The 25,558-nt window shown below is 42.4% G+C and overlaps 1 protein-coding gene across 1 annotated transcript; it reads right to left on the bottom strand.

Moving 5' to 3' along the window:
* Nucleotides 1-859: 859 nt before the first annotated feature.
* On the bottom strand, nucleotides 860-24,687 carry CPLX4 (complexin 4). Its single transcript, XM_003264283.2, has 3 exons — nucleotides 24,334-24,687; nucleotides 18,760-18,847; nucleotides 860-2,344 (listed from the first exon to the last, which is right to left on the bottom strand). Exons 1-3 carry the CDS (start codon nucleotides 24,498-24,500, stop codon nucleotides 2,117-2,119), a joined length of 483 nt encoding a protein of 160 aa, XP_003264331.1. The 5' UTR covers nucleotides 24,501-24,687; the 3' UTR covers nucleotides 860-2,116.
* Nucleotides 24,688-25,558: the final 871 nt, after the last annotated feature.

Here is a 25,558-nt window from a genome sequence, read left to right as displayed (position 1 = left end):
AGGTTTTGATGATGGGAGACCTTTTTGTGCTCATCAACATCATACAGCACAGACGCCTATCTACCCTCTAGAGAGAAAGGGGGCCTTCTGGATGCCCTAATACATGTCCTCCCTCTCCCAACCCACACACATGTGATTTGGTGTTGACTGGGGTGGTGTGGTTTGGCATGGTGAGGGGTGATTTAGTGTGGGGTGGTGCGTTGTAGTATAATGTGGTGTGATAGGTTGTGGTCTGGTGTAATGTGATGTGGGGTGATGTGATATACTGGGCTGTGTTGTGGGGTTGTATGGTGTGATATGAGAGGAATCATGCTCAGAGTCTTCTAGCAGCTGTGCAGCTTCTTTGAGACAACGACCAAATTGCATTGGAGTAACGTTGGCAGTCAAGAGGAAGTGCCAATTTAGTGATTTCCTTAGCGGAACTGGCTGCATCTTTTACTAGAAAGCACATCTTCTTTGTCATCCTGAGGCTAGAGTGTGGAACAATTTGGCAGCTGTAGTATTTTATGTCATGCAAAGTGTACAGATATCAGGCCACATACAGCACCTCTCACCCATCCATACTACCCACCCTATAAACTACAGGGCAGAGTCAGGCATTAAACTGAAAATAAATCTTATCTATTATATTGTAGTTTTTTAAAAAGTGAGTATTTTAAAGTTTCTGCTATAAAACGAATCACAACTCCCATGCCATTTCTGATAAAAGACAAGCACGGTTTTAAAATGTGCCCAGGGCATCTGGGTTTGTGGACTAGAAGGCTAATCAGCCTCAATCATTGCTGATTGTTCTCCCAGGAATTTCCAAGACAGGCTAAACTTTGCCAAGGACCATAGGTTTTGGACCTCTATTCATTTGTTTTATTTGCATATTTTTATTACATGAAACTTCTTGTACAACACATTTGAGAACTCTGGGTTTAGAACAACTTAGACCCTAAGTTTTTGTTCTCAGTTTCCTTTTCCTTTGATAGATCTTTATTCACTGTATGAACAGAGTCACCAAAAAAAAAAAAAATCAGTATTTTGTTTTGGTTTGGTGGGCTTTAGCTAAGTAGCTCGAAGTGTTTCAGTGGTAATTGTCCTAAGTCTTTTGAATTATTCCTTTTGAAAGAGAGCAGATATCAGGGGGAAAAATATCAGTGCCTACCCTGAAAGCCTGTGGCACCAAATGACAGTGTGATTTACTGGAAGGTAGTCTAAAGGGGTGGGATGGGAAGGGCAGGAGAAGAAAAAAAAAAGAGAGATAGGGAGAGAAGGGGATGAGAGAGAGAGAGGTTGGGAGGAGACAGAGAGAGATTGATTTAACTTCTTAACACTCTCTGTTAGTCTACCCACTTTGTTCCCATTGCTATCACCAAGTTCAGACAAGGAGAGTTAAGCTCAACTCAAAAAGAGCAGCCGTCTACCTGGTTTCCCTCTGCCTCTAATTGTGCCTCCCTTGGTTCCATTCTTCACATGGCCACTAGAATGATGATCTCCATTGCAAAGGGCTGGTGAGTTCTATTCCCTGCCTCAATTTCTCATTGTTCACCACATCCCTGCTACCGCCACTTGGCTGAGAAGCATCCAAGGACGAAACTTGATGAGTATCATAGACAAATTCAAGGATCCTGGAGGTGAGGGGTGGGGGTGGTGACCTTTGATTGCCCTGGAGTCTGTAGACTCAGCTCCCTGTGGGAAACCCGGCTCCCAGTGGACACCTTGACTCACCACACCTCTCTCTGAAGAGATCTGGTGTCCTGCGAATAGTTGGACAGGGTGAGAACTTGGCCTCCAAGGAAGAAAGTTGGAGAGGAAATGCCACTTGCTTTTGTTTCTTCCTGGCTCATCTCAAGGTCTTTAAGCAGATATGTGTTCTGCATCATCATTTACAACTGAAATTTTCCAGTTTATCTCATTTATAACTAAAAGGAAAGTATGGTTCCTGCTGCAAGGTGCTAGCTAAATGCTCTGCCAGGAATATTTAGAACAACCAAATTATTGTCTGTCAATGGATCATCGTGGTTTTCCTAACTGTGTTCACTACATTAAAACATGTACTGCTTGAAACGTCCCACAGGAGAGTGGTCTTTTCCAAGGATGGCTGGTTCCCTCCCTCCACCCCTCCCATCCCTCACATCACGGAACACTTCTGCTCCGCTGTCTGCTTGATTTCAGTGAAGGTGGCCTGGGCTTTTTCTTTTATGGTATCCAAGTCCATGTTCTGGAGATTCTGTATCTGCCCAAGAATAGAATCTTTATCTTGTTCCTCTTCTTGATCTTCATTTACCATTTTCCGGAGATCTTCGGGTAAATCCACATCATCTCCAGCCATCTGGATTTGATTCTCATCCATTTCACTCTATGTGAAAAATAAATAGAGATAGATAAATAACTCTAAACTTGACTACTAACTCAGTAACTAAATAAATTTTAAAAGCAGGAGGAAAAGGTCTGTAGAGAATAAAGGAAGCGAGTGGCACTCTTGGTCTTGCAGCACAGCCTGGTCCTGATGGCAGTTGTGGGGGCTTCTGTAGGGAGGTCCCTCCTTCATGGCACCTTGGGTCGATCAGAACCTTCCAGCATGGTGGTTCTCCAAGTGTGGTCCCTGGACAAGCAGCATTATCATCATCTAGAGCCTGCTGGAACTACAAATTCTTGGGGCCCCATCCCAGACCCACTGAATCAGGAACTCTGGAGGTGGAGCCCAGCCATCCGGACTTTTTATTTTTTTGAGAGGGAGTCTTGCTGTGTTGCCCAGGCTGGAGTGCAGTATCTCGATTTCAGCTCACTGCAACCTCTGCCTCCTTGGTTCAAGTGATTCTCCTGCCTCAGCCTCCCTAGTAGCTGGGATTACCGGTGTGCACCACCACACTCGGCTAATTTTTTGTATTTTTAGTAGAGACGGGGTTTCACCATGTTGGCCAGGCTGGTCTCGAACTCTTGACCTCAGGTGATCTAACCACCCCAGCCTCCCAAAGTGCTGAAATTACAGGTGTGAGCCACCACTCCCAACCCCATCTGGATTTTTAAGAAGCCCTTTCTCTCTGTGATGCTGATACACACAAAAGCTGGGGCATCACACCCCAACTCTGCCTAAGGGCAGCTTTGCAAGTCTTGCAGACTCTATCAGCCCCATGCCAAGACCCACTCACCTGGTTGACCCCACTCTAGAGGATGAGGTCTCAGTTTATAACAACTAGACAGTATGCATTAATTCACTCATCACACCTTAGTGGCAACTTTTGCTTAATCGTTGCTCTTTTCCTCCCTTCCACTAGACAGGGAGCCCCTCATGGGCTCTTGCCAGATTCAACTTTCCACCGTTAGCACCTGGACTGGAGTCTGGCACACAGCACACGTGTATTAAGTGAACCATCAAGGGCATGGTCCCCACTCAGCATACTGGCAGTCTAGCCTTCAGTGTTGCTGATGCTGTCACAAGCGCCTTGCACATTTCGTGATTCTAGGAGTGTCTGTTCTAGAATTTCTTGATGCATGCTGCCTGGTCTTTGAGATTCCTTTATTTTTATTTTTGTTTATTTTTTTTTTTAAACAGGATCTGTCTCTTTCACCCAGGCTGGAGTGCAGTGGTGCAATCTCGGCTCATTGCAGCCTTGGCCTCCTGGGCTCAAGCAATCCTTCCACCTCAGCCTTCCAAGTAGCTGGGACTACAGGTATGCACAACCATACTCAGCTGAGATTCTTTTACCACTTAGGCTGTAGAGCCTCTTGTTCTGTAATGAGAGAGGAGTCTAAAGAAAAATATTCTCTGGGAAAGGTTAACAGTAGCTTACATCCCCAGATGGCTGCTGTCAGATTTTTTGGAGATCAGGTTGTAACATGAGGTGACCTGGGTTTCAGGGAAACAGAAGATTAAAAAGAGTGTCAGAAAAGCTAATGAGAGGAAAGATCTGTGTTAGAGCCACCTGAATATGTTGTGACCAGCCTTAAATTTGTTACCAAAGCTCATGAAAAATCATATTAAAAAATGACGATCTTAGTCAAACAGACTACATTGCTTTAAGAAAGATTTCTGCACCTGGTGACTTCTGAGGTGGAGTTAAAGACAGCACCTAAAGGGAGATCTGAATTCTCCCTGTCTGGGTGCTGTGTAGGAATGATCAGAAAGAAACATCAGTTGTCTCTAGGTCCAAACGGCACACGAGGGTAACCTGTAAACTTCATTCTTCATCTGGAAAGTGGGTTGGAAGGACCAGATGGCTGAAGTCTTTTCCAGTTCTAATACTCTGTGGCTCCCATACTTGGAGGGGCTGAAGCCCAGCTGCCTTTCCTCAGGGCTCTCTTCTTTGATTCGGTTCCCTGGGCAGAGTGACACAGGAGTCTGGCTCAAGAAATAGCTTGAGAAGCAGATTTCTGATGCAGGAGGAACCAATGATTTGGGGAAGGACAGTCCTCACCCAGGCCCTCCTTGGAGAGCCTGGAGGACAGTCCCACTCCGCGCCAGCCTCCGGAGATAAGTGAAGCCTCTCCCTGCTCTTGGCCAGGGCCTTGGGTCCTCCAAGTGCTTAACGGATTAATTAGTTCCTGGTCAAACTGTTGTGGGATTAATTTGTTAGTTAATCCCTAGGGGCTCCCAGCCAATTGCGTATTTCTATTTATTTTTTATTTGCCTTCCCTAGCGGCTGCTTTCCTTGCTGATTGTCTTCTGGGCCTTTTTGCAGGAAGGAGAGGAAAAGCACAAGGTGGCCGACTCATTCTCAGTTCATGCAAATGTGGGACATCTGCCCTCTCTTATGCACCCTGAAATCAAATGCAAGTGATCTGAAAGGACATTCCCGGGAATTCTGGCCCCTTCCCTCAGGTTGGTAGTAAGATCCCCAAGCATGTCACCAGGTTTGAACCTGGACAGGGTAACTGCTGTGGGCCTGCAGGGACTGGCAGCTAGAGGGGCTAGAGGAAAGCGAGTCAGCCAGCCAGGATTATAAAACACTGAACACACTCGCGAGGGCTCACGGGATGGTGCTCGTCTGCCTCCCACTCACAGGGAGACCTCAGCGAGGCCACCCTCTATGGCTCTGCGGTGCTTGAAGAAGCTTTCGGATGGTTTCCTCCTTCAAGGGTGACTCTGAGGTTCGTTTTATCCTTGTGCTTCTTGCTCCGGGAAGGGAGACCAGTGCAATTCTACATTGCCTTATGGAGAGGATCTTGATTGCCCTTTTATCAAAGTGGTTCTCAAAGTAGTCCTCAAAATGGGTTCTCCAGGACAACAGCATCAACATCTTTTGGGACTTTGCTAGAGATGCACGTGCTGGGACCCCACTCAGACCCACTGAATCAGAAACTCAGGGCTCGGGCCTCACAATCTGTGATTTAACAAGTCTTCCAGGTGATTCTGGGGCTTGCTGAAGTTTGAGAACCACTGCTCTACATTTCTTGAAGACAAGGGCTGTAACTTACTCATCTTTCTGTCTCATAACCCAGCAAAGTTTCTGGCATGTAGGCACAGACAATTAAATGTTTACTGAATAGCCGGCCATGGTGGCTCAAGCCAGTAACCCCAGCTCTTTGGGAAGCTGAGGCAGGGGGATCACCTGAGGTCAGGGTTCAAGACCAACATGGCCAACTTGGTGAAACCCCATCTCTACTAAAAATGCAAAAAATTAGCAGGGCGTGGTGGCACACGCCTATAATCCCAGCTACTAGGGAGGCTGAGGCAGGAGAATCGCTTGAACCTGGGAGGCAGAGGTTGCCATAAGCCAAGATCATGCCACTGCACTCCAGCCTGGGCAAAAGAGAGAGAGACTCTGTCTTAATAAATAAATAAATATTTTTAAAAATTAAAATAAATGTTTACTGAATGATTCAATGAACCTATTGTTAGAGAGGATAACAGCCTTAGTAATACTTAAATTTGTAGGTCCTCTTTGCTGTAAAGAGCTCTGCTTTCATAGCTATCAGTTTATCCTTATAATCCCGTTGGGGCATCACAGCCTAAATTGCCTGAGTGAGAACACTAGTTCTACCACTTATAGGATGGGTGACCTGGGGCACTTTGTGTAGCCTCTTTGAGCTGTATTTCCTTGTCTATATATGGAGAATTGCATTATTTGCCTTAGAGCTGTAGAAGGTTAATTAGATGGTAACTGAATTATTTAGAATCTGTTAAGCACTCACCCCGTAGTAGCTATTCATAAAAATAATAACCTTCAGAGGTGGGCAGGGGAATTTGCTGTGGGCAATCTTGCGCATGGGGTTAGCTCTGTCAGGAGGCTGTGATGTCCTGGCACCTTACCTCTGAACTAGCAATGACTCCTACCTTCACCCAAAGGCTTGGTTTTTCTAACAAGCCAGGCTTAGTCATTTCCTCTTTAGCACTAGCCTCTCTATTCTAGGAGAAAGCTACCCAGCCAGCCCTAGCTCCCCTTACCTCTTGTCAGGCCCACCCCTAATTTTTGTGGGTGGCAGAACATAAGTGCTGACAGAAGTTCCTGGCTCACAACCTGGCCCTCTTTTTTTTCCAGTTCCTGGTGCCAGCCCTCACTGGGAAGGGCCTTGGGACCTTGGGAGCATGGCCCCTACCCCACTCCTCAGGCCTAGTCTGCCTGGCCACTCTTAAGAGCACAGATCTGCATCGGAGGCCTGAGAATGCTCTGGAAGGCACTTAGACAGGGCGTTTGGGGTCCTAAGCAGCTTGAGCGTGGTTTACAAGAGGGGTGTGGGTTCTGCCTGGGCTAGGCAGTTTGGCCCACAGACTCCACCCCATGTGAAAGAGTGTGGCTAGAAGAGAGACCAAGAGAGCGCTCTAAAACATGGGCCCCAGGGCAGTGGCCTCAGATGTCCAGGTCCAAAGGCAGCACTGGGTGTAGTCAATGGCTGTGGTCAGAGAGTCCTGCACGCACCATTGATCTAGAAGTATAAGGCTACTGGCCCTGCACCAGAGCATGGCTGCTTCTGGAGATAATTCTAGTCTTGAAGCCAATTACTCTGGGCTGCAGCCTGTGCCATGGACATCTTATGACTATAGGTAGGACAACCAGACAAGGCCGTTGAGTGGCTAGAGGAGAAAATGATGCCCTCTGGAACCAAATGTGGGCCTGTAGCCTCATTAGCTCTGGATCCTAACTAATTGAGCTAGCCCTGGACCTGGCACTGGCTAAGTATTCAAGTGTCTCCTTTGTAAAAAGTTGCAGCCTATCCAAACTGTTTTCTGGTGGAGGCAGCCTAGGAGAATGAAAGATTGTGGGATTTGGAGTTAGACATGGGTTCGAGTCCCAGATCTGCCATTCACCAATGCATGACCTTGGGCAAGTCAACTTATGTTTCCGATGTCCAATGGAAGGGCCACTTAGAGGACTATTGAGCAGATTGAATGAGACATGCTGTGAAACAGCCTCGCAAGCATCTAAGCTCTGGACAAATGGTAGCGGTGGTTATGAATATTTTAGAAGAAAGAGGGCAGCTCAGTGTCAAGATCCCTGCTGAAAGGATCCCTGGGATAAAGAAGGCATGGACAGTGAAAGAGACGGTGGGAGAGTATCGGCCCTTAAGAGAAAGATCCGGGACAGAGCAAGCAATTAAGAAGCATAAATGGGATTTATACAGTGGACACAGCAGCCTTGTTTCCTCTCTTCCTAATGAACCACCCTGCTGACAGGACCTTGTCTGCAATTCAAACAATGAATGTCTTGTCCACACATTCTGCTGCCCATTGACAAATCTTGGGTTGGGGAGACCAGGAATATTTGGACACAGTTCACACTTCAAGGAAAAGAAGTAATGCCTCATTACAACCCCCAAATACAAGTGCAGTTACAGCCAATGTGAATCAGCATCACTACAGGCCGGAAGCAGCTCCAGGGAGGGAGGGAAGGCTCAAGGATGAGAACCGTGGCGTGAATGAATGAATGAGTGAGCCAGCACATAATTAGGGGACTTATAGGCTATACTTTGTTCTTAGAGGCTCTGTTTCAGAGATCTTCTCATTTCTAGAAATCTTATCAATTTGGGATATTGTTTAATGCAGTTAAGAGCTAATTATTTTTATGCTAGCTGATGAGAATCCATTTTAATCTCTTGTTTTTAACCAGACTTATTATCTTTATGGCCAGTGCTGAATACCCCATTATTTAAATAGCTCCATATCCTACCATTGTCATTTCCTGTGACTGATGCCTGACCTTTCACCAAAGGATAAATGTGACCCTGGATTTCAAGACTTACTACTTCCTAGACCTGGATAAACTGGTCTTCTCTTTTACCAAACTTGAGATACCATGATAAATTATCTTAGGTGGTTATGTCTTCAAAAAGCTGAGCATTCTCCTCTTGTCAGAGTCTAGTTAGCTAAGCATGGTGTATAAGCAAATACCAGTGTGATTGATATTAGGTAGATTTGATTTTGGTTTTGGTTTATTCACTTATTGTTGTCCACAGGATATCAAAAGCTAGAAGAATGGATTTCTTTCACATGGAGGAGTTCATGTAGCATGAGATTGACATAATTGTGAGGATCATGGACTTGAGCAGTCAGGTACTTGTCTTCATAAACCACTCTCACTGTCCTGGTTATGAGTGAGGCTGCTGCCCTCAGAAGCTAGTGTGTGACTGGTGTGGAGGCCCTGGGCTGGGGCATGCTGGCTGCTCCTTCTGCTGTGCCCCGCTGCTGCTCTTCCCTCTTTAGCTACTTAAAGAGCCCTCAGCACTCCTAGAGTAGGACAGATGGTGTGGATTTGTCTCCTTGAAGAATAGGCATCAGTTTTCAGTTTGATTGAAAGTGTGCATGCGTCGGGAGCTACATGGAATGAGAATTTCTAGATACCAGCTGTGCACATCTCATACCTCTTTCCCTTATGAAGACATTCCATAGGGACTCAAGAATCTCCCGGAGGCTGCATATCCAAGCCTCTCATTTACAGATGAGGAAAGTGAGGTCTCGAGAGGTAAAGATTCTTGCAAAAATGTCATTCTGCTTTTTAGGGGATGAGAACCTAGCACAGCTGCCAGAAGGGTCTAGCAAGAAAACATGGCCTGTGAGCTCGGATTGTCTCGTGGTAGAATCTTGCTCTGCCATTTACTGGCTGTGTGACCTTGGAAAGTCACTTTCCCTCTCTGAGCCGGCGTTCTCATCTGTAAAGGCGAAGTGATATCTACCTACCTTACAGGGCACTTGTGAAGATGACGTGAGAAAGCTGGTGTGGCCAAGCAACACGTCTTGAAATCCTGCTTCACTAGTGTCCAATGACCACTTCCCAACCCCACACTCCCTGTAGACATGTAGTCCATTGCTCTTTCAAGGACGTGAGTAGGAGGAGCAAACCCAACTGGGGCAGGGTGAGGAGGGGAAGGAAGAGATGGCGGCTGATGGGGCCTCTGATGGCCTCCCCGCCGCCTGGCCACCAGAAACAGCTGCTCGGAAAGCAGGAGGTTTCAGTGTCTCAGACCCTGCTGGGCAGCCCCAAGAGCTCCTAATCTGAAGGGGTCTGGCAAAGGAAGGTTCACACAATCATCTTTGTTATTTTTTTTAAGAGGCAAATTTTAAATTCAACTGTAATGGAGCTTTCAATGTGACACATTTAAAGAAAACTCTGTTAAGTTTCTCCTATATGCATCTTTATTCGAAATGAATGGTGCCCTTAATATGGCAGACAAACACCAGGTGTAACTAAATCATATAGCTCAGCAGGGGTCACAACATTATTTTTCAATGACTAACCTAGATTGACAATTCTGTTAATAGGATTAGGGTTCATTGTGGAACTGTTTTCTCTTATTAATTTAGCTTGACTTACATATACATTTTAAATTGGCCAGGGAGAGGAACACATTTGCTTTTAGAAAGAATCTTGTAGCTTTATTTAAAACATATTACTTCCTCTACTTGAAGAAACGTGGTGTTTTAATTATAAAACAAGGAAACCTTTGTGTTTTATACAGAACTCCAATGTCCAATCTGGACTAGTTCTTTTCATAAAATTGTATTTTAATGTAACTCTAATAGCGGGTAAATTCTTTCTGCTGTTTTGACACTTTGTTCTTTGGGCGTTTTATTTTATTTTATTTTATTTTATTATTTTATTTTATTGAGATGGAGTCTGTCTCTGCTGCCAGGCTGGAGTGCAGTGGCACAATCTCGGCTCACTGCAACCTCCAACTCCCTGGTTCAAGCGATTCTCCTGCCTCAGCCTCCCTAGTAGCTGGGATTACAGGTGTGTGCCACCACGCCCAGCTAATTTTTGTATTTTTAGTAGAGACGGGGTTTCACCATGTTGGCCAGGATGGTCTTGATCTCCTGATCTCATGCTCCGCCCGCCTCGGCTTCCCAAAGTGCTGGGATTACAGGCGTGAGCCACCACGCCCGGCTGGGCATTTTTCTTTCTTTTCCTTTTCCCCAATAATATCCATTTACTCAGCAATCAGTGTGTGTGTGTGTGTGTGTCTGTTTGTGTGTGTGTGTCTGTGTGTGTGTGTGTGTGTGCGCAATTTTCTATATCTCAGGCACCTTGCTAGGCACTGAGCACAGAGATTTAAAAGTCGGCCCCTTTTTTAAAGGAGCACATAGTAGGTGCAGATATTTAGGGTCATAAGATGATGTAAGGGACATGGACTCAAGATATATGGGGACATGGAGGAGGATGACCCAATCCAGAATTAGGTAGGGGGAGGGAGATCATGGAAGGCCCTGGAAGAAGTGGCATTGACCAGAGTCTTACAGAAAGGAAAGGCCACAGGGAGCAGGGAATGGAGCAGGAGGAAGCACTAGTCCAGGCAGGGAGTAGTAGCAAGTGGTGAGCCTGGAGAGACAGGAGCCATATCATGGCATACAGGACAAGGAGTTCGGATTTTATTCTAAAAGACATAATGGCCTTAAAACAAAAAAAAAAAAAGGAAGGAAACAGGATCAGATTTGCATTTTAGAAACCTCAGTATTGAGAGGGACAAGACTCCAAGTAGAAAAGCTATGGTGAATTGAGAACTATTCAGGAGTGAATTAAGATGACTTGGCAATTTACTGGACGTGCAGCTGGAGCAGGGAGGGAAGAGGCAATGGTGACATCTGGTAGCAAGCCTGGGAGATGATGGGCTTGTCGGGAGAGCCACCCACGGAAGCGGAGCCTATAGGAGGAGCAGGTTTAGGGGGAGAATGAGTGAGTGAGTTTTGGATATGAGCTGGTTCTACCTGTGAAGTGTCTAAGTAAAGGTAGCTGCAGTTGTGAAATTTCAGGAGAAGATGTGGTCTGGAGGTATAGATTTGAGAATCATCAGCATGTAGGCGGTAGCAGAAAGCAATGGCAAAGTGCAGCCCTCAGGGACAATGTGCAGGTTCGAGTGAGAAGAAGAGCCAGCCAAGGGGGCACCCTGGAATATCCCACAATTTGGAGGCAGACAGAGAAAGACAACTCATGAAGAAGAAGCAGTACGAGAACAAGAACCAGAGGGTGATGTTTGCAAGCTGAGGAGAGAGAGGGCTTTAAGGAAGAAGCCATCACCAGTGCTAGAAGAAACAAAGAGGCCCCAAGAGAAATTAAGGGAACCACCTACTGTATTTAGACAGACACTGAACATCTGGAAGAAGAAGGTTTCAGCAGAGCAGTGAGAACTAGTCATTTAAGAGAAGACACCTAAAAAGCCATGTTTACTCAGAAAGTACTGTCTGCTTGTTTTAGATGGGAGAGATTTGACCTCCTTTATTAAGGAGAGGCCAATCAAGAAGGAGAAACTGAAGATACAGGATCTGGAATAATTAGTGGTGTGTGATCCAAATCTAACATGAGCATCATGGATGACTTTAGGCATTTTAAGTCCTCTGATGACCTATAATTTGACAACTAGAGGCAATCGACATAATCTGGGTAAGTGTACATGAATATTATAATGACTGGTATAGATACATATACGTATACATACTTACTGCAGATTACTGCAATTTGATTACTGCACTTATTTAATTACTTATCTGATTACCGAAATTAATAATGGTCACCAAAAGACATTGGTATAGCAAATAGTGTTGTCACTAACAATTAATAAACTTGAGACCCAAGACCTTTTATTGTTTATCTAGAGGGCTATGGCTTATGTTGCTCCTTTTCAAAGAGTCTACATTTGCTTTTCCCTGTCAGCAATAGAGTGAAACTCTTTTTTCATAGGAAACACCAGCCAAATAATTTCTTTAGAAAATACAGTTCTAATTCCAAAATGTGACATAGTTATCCTCATTAGACCTGACAGCTCCCGGGAAGACATTTTCTCAAATCTGCTCCCTGTCGGGCCTTGGTCAGGGGAAGGGTCTAGAACTGAATCCTGCTGTTATGTAACCGCTGTGGCGGTGACCCTGGGGAATTGTGAATGAGGTACCCAGGGGGTCATCCCTCATTAGCTGGAGGACGTGTTAAATTCATCCAATTCCCTGTGGGCTGTTAATACTATTACTATGAATGCTTACCCAATATGGGCTTTAGAAGATGGCACAGGCTAAGTATTCTGAAAACCTGGCGGGCAGGGGACCGTTATTAGCAGCCCACTAGAGTCCCAGTGACCCCTGCTTTCTGTCTTTTGCCGTTTTCTTTGTTACAGACAGTCTGTTCAGTTCTAAAGTCTACCACCAGGAATCTGATGCCCAGTTTAGAGGGATATGAGGAGAAGGGGGCATGAAAAAGTCTTAGATGAACAGTAAGGAGGCTTGAGTCTCCATTTGTCACAGCAAGCTTTGTGACCTTCGGCATGTCCCCACATTTACATGATCCTATGGTTATGTATTGAGTGCACACATATGGTATGTGCTTCTCTGGATGTAAAAAAATAAGTCTACTGAAAAGAGAAACGGCACTCAGACACTGGTGTCAAGGAGCCAAAGCATTGTGGTCATCCAGGAACCTGAACCTGTTCTAGGAAAAGAACTTAGAGGGTTGGAGGGAAGTGATGGTTGGCATGTTCCTCAGATGACCTCGGAAGCCAAGCCCCAAAGAGGGGACTCATAAGGACATGGGAATCTGTTGCTCTGTTTCCCTCTGAATACAGCAGTTCCTTTGGTTCAGCCCTCAGCCAGCCCTCCCCTGGCCGCAGTAAGAGCCAGCACTGGCAGGCCTGCCTCTCCTCTCCTTGCCTCCAGTTCTTCGCACAGAGCACCATACCTTGGACTTCTCAATCACATCTCCTAGTGACCCAGATGGGCACTGTCTGGCCTTCTGGGGCCTCCTTGCTCCTTAATGAAGCATCTAGGAGACAAAACCCTACACCTCGCATCCCCACTGTGTTTTTCTGACGGTTTTTTTTTTTTTTTTTTTTTTGAGATGGAGTCTTGCACTGTCACCCAGGCTGGAGTGCAGTGGCCCAATCTCAGCTCACTGCAGCCTCTGCCTCCCGGGTTCCAGCAATTCTCCTGCCTCAGCCTCCTGGGTAGCTGGGATTACAGGGGCCCGCCACCACGCCCGGCTAATTTTTTTTTGTATTTTTAGTAGAGACGGGGTTTCACCATGTTGGCCAGGCTGGTTTTGAACTCTTGACCTCAGGTGATCCGCCCGCCTCGGCCTCTCAATGTGCTGGGATTACAGGCGTGAGCCACCGCGCCAGGCCTCTCTCTAAGGATGGTTTTCTAAAGGTTCCATTACGGAGATTCCTCTGCGTAATCAGAGACAGAGTTTAGGTACCTACAGTTCAATAACAACCAGCAGCTAAGCCACTGGGTAAGTTGGCTGAATTCAGTATTAGAATAAAAAGCATGGCACTGGAGACCTGGGGCATGATTCTGTCCCCCATAAGCTTCATTTATTCAGTCATCTCCTCTCAAGGCTGAAGATTCCAATTCCTTCAGCCCGCCCTCGATTGCTGTTGTTTCAGAATCTCTCTGCAGCCTGGTCACTGCGGAGACAGCGGAAACTCGGCTGTTTGCGAGCTCCCTCTCCCGTTATGCCATGGGAGGATAGAAAACGCACGATCTGATCCTTAATAACAACATAATAAGACTTCTTTTTCCTTTTCTTTCTTTCTTTGTTGTTGTTTTGTTTTCCCTCCATCCCATCCAATGACCTATCAAGACTTTTTTTTTTTTTTTAAGTCACCTCTAGAAATTGGCTTCTGCCCCTCCCTGGTCCTGCCACCACCCGCAGCCCGGGTTCCGCCTCCCGCGGGTGCCAGTGGCCGCGGCGCTAGGAACACCAGGGGGCGCCGGCGTCGAGGATTCGGGGCCCCCGCTGGCGGCCGCTGCGCCCTCCTCGCTCCAGCCAGGATCTGGCTTGGACAGGAACGGCTGTTCTGCATAGCCTGGGCAGACGTTAGCCTGGGAAACGTGTCTGTCCCCGGCAGCCTCTTTTTCGCCACATGGGCCATCGAAGGGTCCCTGTACCCAGAGCCTCGTCAGTGGGGGGACGCGGGCGGGAGGGCAACGTGCGACAAGTGACAGCGCGGGAGGCAGAGGAGGCTCCCAAGGATGGGGCTGGTTTGCAAGCGTAAAGTGTTGCCTTGGGGTAGGGGAAGTTAGCCACAGCTGGTGATAACTGGACTAAGTGGAATACGATCCAGCTGATTTTTTAAATTTTTAAATTTTAGTTTTTAAACTGCTCCTTGCAGAGCAGGGCTAACTCATAGGTAGTCTGCCCAGAGTAGCCGATTTTTCTTATCATATAGTTTTATTAGGTGCTATTTTTATAGCTAGCTACACAGGATTAGAATTTCCATGTGCTTTACAAAAAGCAGGCAATTGTATTATTGGTATTTGTAGTATCTTCCATACCATAGGCACGGTTTTGAAACATTGTGTGTAGAATCCATTGTTACAAATGCAACCAAATATAAAAACGCCCTTGGAGGAGGGGGTCCCCACGTGGAAGTAAACTGCAGTGAATGACGGTGTGTACAATGTTCTCAAGTGAAATTCTTATCTGTTTGTTTGGATTGTATTCGGAATTTAGACAGCTACTTGCAGATCTAGGGTCAAACCGTTAGACAACACAGGAGAAATAATATGCTCCCATTTTTTTAAGCCACGTGTAATTCAAAACTTCCCTAAAATTTTGGGGAACAGCTCAAATATTAAGAGTAGAAAGAGGCTGGGCGCAGTGGCTCACGCCTATAATCCCAGCACTTTGGGAGGCCGAGGTGGGCTGATCACAATGTCAGGAGATAGAGACCATCCTGGCTAACACGGCAAAACCCTGTCTCTACTAAAAATACAAAAAAATAGCCGGGCATGGTGGCGGGCGCCTGTAGTTCCAGCTACTCGGGAGGCTGAGGCAGGAGAATGGCGTGAACCCAGGAGGCGGAGCTTGCAGTGAGTGGAGATCACGCCACTGCACTCCAGCCTGGGCCACAGAGTGAGACTCTGTCTCAAAAAAAAAAAAAAAAAAAAGAAGCGCAGAAAGAACAAATGCCTTGAAAGGGGGAGCTCTGTTGAAGTCCTTTTGTGAACAAGCTGCTCTTTTTCATGGTTGTGGGGCCTGAGTTCCAGTCCTAAGTCTGTCACAGGAGATGTGGCTTATTGCAAAGTTACTTAACCCTCCTGGGCTGCAGTTTCCTCAGGTGTAAAAATGACGCAGTGGTATGAGATTATTAGATGAGCTTTATGGTCTCTTTCATGGTCTATGAGAAAATCAGGTGGGGTCTCAAATGCATTATGCATTTGAAACAGCTATAGAAAAGGGGATATATGAACATCAGTAAGCCATGCAGTGAAAGACACTGGTGGGCTCTACTGTTAATTTATCAACGTCCTTCATGTCGGTCCCTCCCCCTAGCTGGCTTTAGAGAGCAGTAGCCTATGCAGGTATAGCCACAGTCATTCTCCAGGGAGGACCTGGATTTATGCATTTCATGGCTATCATTTTTTCCTCTTTCCATAGTTTCTGTTGGAAAGGCTCTTGTTTCAAAGGATACCCTGGCACAGAGATTTAAGAATTATTTTTCTTGGAAGAGTACTTAAACCTTACTGCTAAGCCTAAGGGTGTTCACCCCTGAGGATCTGGAAGTCAGCAAGACTGCTGATTTACCATTAGTGGAGAAAAAGATAAAAGGCTTGGGGCCTCGAGGCTCAGGAACCTCCATTGCTGCATTGATTACACACCTAAGGACTGGCAGTCCTCAAGACCCCTGGTTGTTATTATCAGGAAATAAGACTTTTGTGCCCAGAGATCATAATGTCAATAATAAGAGCTCTATTGTCAGGCGCTGTACTAGGTCCTTTATATTACATTATCTCAGACAAAGATCCTATGAAGTTAGGTACTTCAGCCCTCATTTTATAGATGAGGATACTGAGGCTCAGATTTTTTTTTCTATTGCTGCTGCGTAAATTAAGAGACTCACATATTTTTAAAAACCATGTGATATTGCATCACAGAGCTACAACTGAACCCCAATTCTCCCTAGATCCCTACAGAAGAATAACAGTTGTCAAAAATAAATCTTTAAAAAGCCCTACCATTCTGGACGATGCACACCCAGCAAATCGTGTGTGTGTGTGTGTGTGTGTGTGTGTGTGTGAAATTTCTGCTTCATCCCAACAAGATTGATGATGTTTTAATCAGATGGCCCAAGAGCAGAGGCCAGGGGCTTCAGTGCAGTAGCATGAATCTGACTCAATCTTCCTGCCTAGGGGGAGGCCACATTGCTAAAGTGAGCCAATGACATCCAGGGAGTTTCAGGAAATTCACCAGACAATGAAAGTGGAAAGGACAGTGTTTAGAAGTGCTTCGCTCTTCCAAAATGCAGACACAGTGAGGAAAAGTTATTAAACCTGAACGGGGCTGGGGGTAGGAAAAGCAAGGCATTCTTTTCCAAGTTCATTGGTTGTGAATGAAATGAGCTTACATTTTATTGTGGGTTGTCCTTCCCTTATTAAGAATAGAACCCAGGTTCCTTGGGCATCTTGGGGATCAACCTCTACCATGTTTAAGTCTTTGGTGATTTCATCAGTGACCTTGCATAGACAGTGGACTCTCCCTTGTGTAGTGCTTGTAGTTTCTAAAATCAGCTTTTTCTGTGATCTGCTGGGGATCCATGGAAGGAATTGGCTTAGTAGCACTTTCTAAACCACCCAGACTTGGAGATGGCTCTCATACTTGGGATCATGCCCTTTGGAGGGATCTTTTACTTTGGCTTCTGCAGATGGAAGATGTTCTTTAAGGGATGGTGCATCTTTGGAATATGAAATTGAATAACCAGCTCAGAAGGTGAAGGTGGAGTCATTTAGTCAGGTGGACAGGTAATGAAGGTGGAGTCAGGTGGTATGAGTCAGAGTAGCAAAGTGATGGGCCCTCTGTCACTACTGGATGCAAGCCCTGGAATAGTACCTCCAAGACATGTTCCATAACATGTCAGTGCATTCCCTTCCCACCAGGAGACCAGCGACTCACTTGACCACAGCCTACAGCAGTCACCCTCAGCCAGTGCTGAGATGCATAAGATGGTGCTAGGTGATGACTGTCACTACTACATTATTCCCCAAACCAGCAAGCGATGGTTCCTTTTAAATAGAGGTGGAATATCATAGAAATCAGGACCGTGGGCTCTATCTTTCCTGGCTATCTGGCCCATGGCAGGAGGGTACCTACTTTATTCATGCCTGTGTTTCTTCTATGGTAAGACAGAAATGATAATAGAACCTAAATGACTTCCAAGCACCGTACCTGGTACCTAGAAAGAGTTCAACCAATGTGAGCTATGAGTATTGTCCTTATTGTGTATTTACATAGAGAAGTTCTAGAACCTTTAGATAAGTTTATGTTAAAATGTCATCTATAGGTATTAACTCCAGTTTTTTTTTAGCAACAGTGGAAGTTCATAGAGGTTAAGTTAAAAACTGGAATAAGGTTTTTATGAACTCCTAGTTCAGTGCTCTTTTCACTGTATCGAACGTCTCAGTTATGATTAGGATATATGTGTGTGTGTGTATATATATATATATCCTGAATATATATATTTTTATATATATATATCCTGAATATATATATTTTTTATATATATATCCTGAATATATATATATTTTTATATATATATCCTGAATATATATATATTTTTATATATATATCCTTAATATATATATATTTTTATATATATATCCTGAATATATATATATTTTTATATATATATATCCTGAATAGATATATTTTTATATATATATCCTGAATAGATATAGATATATTTTTATATATATCTATCCTGAATAGATATAGATATATTTTTATATATATCTATCCTGAATAGATATAGATATATTTTTATATATATCTATCCTGAATAGATATAGATATATTTTTATATATATCTATCCTGAATAGATATAGATATATTTTTATATATATCTATCCTGAATAGATATAGATATATTTTTATATATATCTATCCTGAATAGATATAGATATATTTTATATATATCTATCCTGAATAGATATATTTTTTTTTTTTTTTTTTTTATATCTATCCTGAATAGATATAGATATATTTTTATATATATCTATCCTGAATAGATATAGATATATTTTTATATATATCTATCCTGAATAGATATAGATATATTTTTATATATATCTATCCTGAATAGATATAGATATATTTTTATATATATCTATCCTGAATAGATATAGATATATTTTTTTTTTTTTTTTATATATATCTATCCTGAATAGATATAGATATATTTTTATATATATCTATCCTGAATAGATATATATATATTTTTATATATATCTATCCTGAATAGATATATATATATTTTTATATATATCTATCCTGAATAGATATATATATATTCAGGAACATGATCCTTTGAGAAGTCATTTTTCATTAATTAAGAAATGATTAGATGTTTCCAGAGTGTCTTACCTTTGGGAGCCTGTATTTTTCTCTGAGATGAACTCTGAGGCATGCCCTTTCTGCCTTTTTCTGTGTAAATGCAGCATCTCTTTCCATCCTAAAAGTTAAAGAATAAAGGATCAGAAGGATACAGAGAGCTAAGGACATTCCTGCCGTGCTCAGAGGAGCCAGACACAGGGTTACACCTTCTGAGAAGCCACTGCTGGCAGACACTTGGGAAATATGGGATTTTTTTCCTAGGTCCCCAAACGTCTGCCTGTTTGTTACTCTACTGTCATAACTTTCAGTACATACCTCTAAGTCCCAAAGACAATTTGGTCCTAGGAATCTCTGTGTGATGTGAACCAGGAGATTTTTCCTAACATGAAGTTTTCTGTGGACTGTTCAGCCAAGGACCATGAGCCTCAGAATCACCTGGTGCACTTATGACAAATGCAGCTTCCTGGGCCTGATCCTAGCCCTGCTGCATCAGAGTCTCTAGGTCAGGGGAGGGGAAGCTACATTTTTAGCAAGCTCCCCCAGTGATTCTTATGCAAACGAAAATAGGGCCATAGTGTCCAGAACCAGGCAGTTCTTTGAAGACCATTGTTGTTGGGGGATATAATATAAACCTGTCTCCCTTCATTGCTACTCTCTCCAGACCCCAATTTAAGCATGGTATTTTCTTCCCAGTTTGGAAGGGGGTAGCCCCAAACAAGGCAGGGTATGTTTCCAGAACGTCAGACTGGGGTCCTGCTGTGTGAATGATCTAATTGGACTCATGGTGATGCTGGTTTGAAATGGACATTCTTGCTAATGATGATTCAGACAAAAGCAAACACTTCTGGGTATGTCTGCAAAGCTCACAAGCACCACCACCCGTCCCTGCTGCCCACAGAAGTGCTTTATTGGTAGCTGAATTTATATACACGGCCCTGTCCTCTGGCTATATTGGGTTAGACCAAGCTCAGTAAATGAAATCTCTTCTTTGAAAATTTGGGATAGGTACTAAGAAACACAGACAATTACTTGCAGTGTGGCTGGCAAAATAACAGATGAACTTGGTAGCCATTGGCTGTCATTTTCCACTAACCTTGTAGTCTGGCCGTGGAGGAAGAACAAAGCAGCCATGCCCAGATAGAAGCAATGGTAAGAGATGGGGAACGAGTGCTCGTGGGCTCTCAACAGCCTCCTGCTTCCTGGTTTAGGCCCACGTGAGGCCTGATGGGAATTCTACTTGTGGATCTGGTGAACTATCTTTGCATAAAGCATTATCTGCTTAAAACAAATCCCCTGTTTTCAGTTTCAGGTGAAAACTGGTTTCTTTGTCTTGACTCCGAGTTTGTAAATAATCTTAACCATTACACAAAAAACTGAGTGTTAAGGAAGATGCTGCAGCAAATGATCAGGTTAAACTGATCAAAGGCCCTGGGCTCAGGTGCTCTCTGAACTCATTTCCAACCACAGAATGTCAGGTCTCGAAAGGGCATGAGAGAACATCGGGTTCAACCTTCTAGTTTTGGAGAGGGACATCGAATAAAGTGACCTGTCCAGGAGATTAGCAACCTCCGGCATGGACAAGCAGCAGAGCTTTTCTCCCCATGTTTTACTGTAAAAACTTCCAAACATACAGAAAAGTTGAAAGAATTTTGATACAAATCCATCTAGATTCTACAATTTGCATCTCACTGTACTTTTTTTTTTATCACATCTATTCCTCTCTTTATCCACATTTTACTTTTTTGATACATTTCAAAGTTGCAGAAATCAGTAACATTTCCCCCAAACTCTTCGATATGCGTGTCATTAACTAGTGCCACGTTTGTTTATAGTTTCTCTTTTCTTCTTGTGAAGCAAAATTTGTATCCAGTGCAATGCACAAACCTCTTAGGCACACCATTCAATGATTCCCCAAAAAGCACACATCTGTGTAACCCAAAACTCTCTCAAGATAGAAAACATTACTCTCACCTGGGAAAATTCCCCCATCCCCATTCCTGATCACGGCCTACCCCCTAGCCCTAGAGGCAACCACCACGCCTTTTCTACCATAGATTGGTTTTGCCTGTTCTAGAATTTCATAAAACGGAACCATACAGTTCATCTTTGTGTAAGGCTTCTTTCACTCAGCAAAATACTTTTGAGATTTAACCTTGTTGTTTTATGTACTAGTAGCTGGTTCCTTTTTATTGCTGAGTAGTAAGTATTCTATTGTTTGCACAAATACAATCACCGTTTGTCTAGTCATTTTTCTGTTAATGAACACCTGAATTGTTCCCCATTTGGGGCGACAGTAAGTAAAGCTGCTATGAATATTGTTCTAGCTTTTTTTGTGGACAAAGATTTTAATTTCTACTAGGTAAATAACTAGGCATGGAATTTGCTAGGTTCTAGGGTAACTTACTGGGATACATTTAGTTTTATAAGAAACAGCAAGACCTTTCTCCAAAATGGTCATACTAGTTTATGTCTCAACAACTGAAACAAGAGTTCTAGTGGTTTCACATTTTGGCCAATATTTCATATTTTTTGTCTTTTTGATTTTAGCCATACTGGTGTTTATGGAGTGCTACTTTACTGTGATTTTAATTTTTTCCATTTCCAAGACAACTAATGATATTAAGCAGCTTTTCATGTAATTTCAAGTAAGATTTTCATGTACTAATTGGCCATGCATCTATCTTTCTGAAGTATTTGTTCAAATCTTTTGCCCAATTTTTTTGCATTTATTATTGAGTTATAGGAGTTCTTCGTATTTCCTAGATCCCAGGCCTTTGTCAGATATATTTTCCAAATATATCCTCTCAGTCTGGCTTGCCCATTTATTTTCTTAATGGCATCTTTTAACGTATAAAAGTTTTTAACTTAGAGTTGAATTTATCATTTAATAATTTTATGGTCATTGCCAATCTGGGTCACGATACAGAAACTTTCAAGTTGCAAAGATACTTTCAAGTTGCAAAGATATTCTCCTACTTTTTTTTCTAAAAGCTTTATAATTTTGACTTTTATGTTTACGTGTATGATGCATGACAAATTAATTTTTGTGTATAGTGTTAAGTAGGGGTCAAAGTTCAATGTTTTTCGGTTGTTTAGCACCATTTGTTGAAAAGACTTTCCCTTCCTGGTCTGATTATTTTGGCACCTTTGTTGAAAATCAAATAACTATAAACCCCATTGATCGATTTGTTGATACTAATGCCACGCAGAGTTAGATTCCAGTCCTCCAGAGCCGGTCTACAAATCACGCAGAAAAACTGGTTGCTCTGTTTATAGTGACATGCAGCTAGCTAGTCTCCCGGCACCAAGTAAAGTGTAAATTCCTGCAGAAGAAAACCCGTCTCTTCCATTTCAGTACATTCCTCACAATGCTATGCTCATACTAGAGGTCCGAACAATTACCGAATACAACAAAAGTCAGAGTCAAGTTACAAATGGTATTGTGGAAACTGTTGAAGCGTAACTATGGCAAAGAAGCATTTTAATATAATTGAGAAAATGGAGGGATAAACAGACTATTGTTTTATTTCCTTTCCAGATAGTCTATTTATGTTTAGACCTCTCTCAGTACTAACGTTACCAGTGGCGCGTTGAACACAGAAGGAAAATAAAAATGAATGTGCATTGCATTGCTAAATAGTTTTTTATTTATAATTCATATAGTCAATCTCCCCACTTCCTAAACTGATGAGGATGGGTTTTGGAGGCTTTTATTTGCTAACACTGATTTTAATTATTATATATACTAAACTGTTTGTAGCTCTCTCTGCGTTTATCTTGTGATGAATTATTTTTAAAGCCTACTACATATTGCATTCTAGGTGGTGAAATTCTTGAAAACTCAAACAATGGACTGAAAGTCATCCCTCTTTAGCATAGGGAAGCCAAATATCCCATTGTCCTGACACTATTTCTTAAATTGAGTGACTACATAAATATATAACATTCTCACACACATATGCAAAAAGCTGAGTAGCTGACAACTCAGTCTACTGATTGACTGTATGATTTGGCCATTTTAAGCTTTGATCTGTCCAGATATAAAATTAAGGAAAACTAGGACATTAGTTAATCAAATAGATGCCTTATCTGCAATCGGATCTGCTGCTTGAACATATTAAGTGATCTTTTGCATGCTCACAACTGTAGTCTACATTTCTGCTTTCATTAGCCTACTTGATCTGAGAATGTTTGATGCTGATGTTTGTCTTCTATTCTTCATTACACAGTACGTATTTTGCTTTTAAGATTTTTGTTCTTTTGCATGCCATAGGTAAAATCAGGCAATATTCAAGGAATGCTGCTTCTTTTGCCCAAGTCTTAGCACCATCATTTTTGCTAGTTGCATTGACTTTTTTTTTAAAAACCAACTTTAAGTTCCTGCAGAGCCAAGCATAATGTATTCTAGGTAGTTTATAAGCCATGATTTCTTTCAGAAAAATACAATAGACAAGGTTTCCACTAAATGTAGCCTTTGTACTTTCTTTGTTTCCTCCAGGTCATTAACCTTTTCACCTATAATCACCTTAGCGATAGGATTTAGGCAACTATTATGTAATTGATCATTAGCAAAAGAGCCCTGGTGGCAAAAAAGAAATACTTTTCTTTTGAAACATATGATAAACACTTAACCTCTAGATTGATGTTTCATTTCTTAACTGATTATTAAAAGAATCTTAATTCTACCTTAAACATTTAAAAACTACACAGAGATTACATTTATTTCAGAATCAGTCTTCAAGTGGTGAAAAGTTGTTGGTGATATTCACATTCTATAATACCCAACTAAAATATTGCTTACATTTTGTATTTTATTTTTGTTATATTTTATATAGCCAAGAGAATGCCTTTATTTTTTGGAGGAAGGTGGCTGAAGTATTTAGGGGTGAAGTACATGACATCTGTAACTTACTTTAAAAACTATTAGCTACCATTTATCTATTTAATCTATAAGCAAATGTAGCAAACTGTAAGCTGTTGATTTTATGTCATAGGTATATATGGGTATTCATCCTACTATTCTACTTTTCTGTATGTTTAGAATTTCCATATTAAACAGTCCACAAATCTATTCATAGTCTTCGATAAGCCAAGTCTTATGACATAATTGTCATGTTATGCTTCCTGGTTTTTTTTTTTTTTTCTCACATGCAAGATCAAAGAAGCCGCACTCTATGTTCTTTGAGGCCCTTTTCTAGGTATAAGGTCTGAATTCTTACAATTTGAAGACTTTCTACTTGCTAAGATGGTGAAGTTTAGAAAGAATGTAAAGATAGTTAAACCTACCATTTTTCATCTAAATAATTAAATTGAGGTCAATCAAAACATGCCTAGACCAGAAAGTGTTAAGCTGCTTTAAGAACAACATATAGATTCAGTTATTATTGTTCATTTCCATTCATACATGTAGAACATAAAACATAGTAGCTGCTGATGTTAGGGAACTGTTTACTTTAGAAGAACAACCTTTCCTTGGGTTAGAGGTAAACGGCAAAAGGAAAGGCATCTTAAAAAGCAAAGAGAAATAAACTGGAGAACTGAAGAAGGTACGGCCAGAATGAATTTCCTTTGCTTTTTAAGGGAAATGAAGTAGCATGTACTCACTTCTCCTCAATCATTTGCTTTTGATACTCCTCATACTCCTCTCTAGTCATCCCTTGAGCTGCTGCAGGATCAGATGCACCTCCTTCTTCTTTATTTTCTTCAGACCCACCACCAAATCCTAAATTCTTTACCTGGTTACTTATCATACTTTTCATAAGGAAAGCCATTTTTTCTGCCCCAGAAAAATAAAACCAAAATTCAGACAAAAGCTGAAAAAAAAAATCCAAACAAACCCAAGAGAAAACCTCCAAATATTCTCAATGACAGCAATACATTTAAGAGCAAAGGACTTTGCACAGCCTCATCTATTCAAGGGCATACTGATAGAGAAGAGTGGTTTGCCAGCCGTAAGCTGGATTAAAGTGGTGAACTCCTTAGTATATAGAGGCAGATGGTTCAGATTACTGAAGCATACAATCAGAGGCAACTGCCTACCTTCTGAATTAATACACTCAGCTAATTTCACAGGAAAAAGAAATCCCCACATCATCTACCCCCTTCCCTACCCCTTTCTAAATTTTTAATTATAAGCACAGCAGGGCTTCATCAAGGGTCCTGTTTCAATTAAATTAATCAGAGCTGACTGATTATATAGCTGTTGTGGAATTTCCAAATTCCAGCCCTTGAGCAAAACATCCTGTGGAAAAACTGAGTCCAATGAGACTCAAAACCCAGAATGCTTCATTAAGCAAAAATAATCCTTTTGATCCATCATTTTATCTCACTGGACTTTAAGTACTATGCAAGGATTTGCTTTTTAGTTTGCTTGAATTCGGTTTGCTTCAATAATTACCGTGTCCCACACATAAATACACAACTGACAAATGCAAAGACCCAGACAACAGGTCCTTGGTTTACATCTGGAAGATTATCTTAGCCTTCTCCTGCACGGAAATGTTACTTGTCTACATGGAAATGATGTGCTTGACACTTCGAGGCTCTGATCCAGAAGGTAAGACCATTATGTGAGTCAAATCATCAATATGTAAGGGGTCACCTTTTTTCTCTTGCATAAAGAGTGCACCTCCTGGGTGCTCTATTTAAGCTCACTAGTGTACTTGGATGAAACTGACAATGTTTTGTGTTCCACCAGATTCTCTATGGCTGTGGTTTTCTTCAGGTCAAGGGAAGAATTGAGTATGGCTAAGACTTTAATCTACACTAGTATCTTCCTAATTAAAGCATGCCAAAGAGGGTGGGGTGGGAAGGAAGAGATGTAATCCGT

The sequence above is a fragment of the Nomascus leucogenys genome, chromosome 4, assembly GCF_006542625.1.
Source record: "Nomascus leucogenys isolate Asia chromosome 4, Asia_NLE_v1, whole genome shotgun sequence".
Classification (NCBI taxonomy): domain Eukaryota; kingdom Metazoa; phylum Chordata; class Mammalia; order Primates; family Hylobatidae; genus Nomascus; species Nomascus leucogenys.
This window is presented reverse-complemented; position numbering and strand designations above follow the sequence as displayed.

Bases quoted from the DNA above. Each gene is read 5' to 3' on its own strand.
- CPLX4 (XM_003264283.2), bottom strand. From the start codon at position 24,500: ATGGCTTTCCTTATGAAAAGTATGATAAGTAACCAGGTAAAGAATTTA. The intron at 18,848-24,333 runs GTGAGTACATGC...TTTAACTTTTAG, and splicing joins AAGCAAATGATTGAGGAGAA to GATGGAAAGAGATGCTGCAT. The intron at 2,345-18,759 runs GTAAGACACTCT...TTTTTCACATAG, and splicing joins AAAAATACAGGCTCCCAAAG to AGTGAAATGGATGAGAATCA.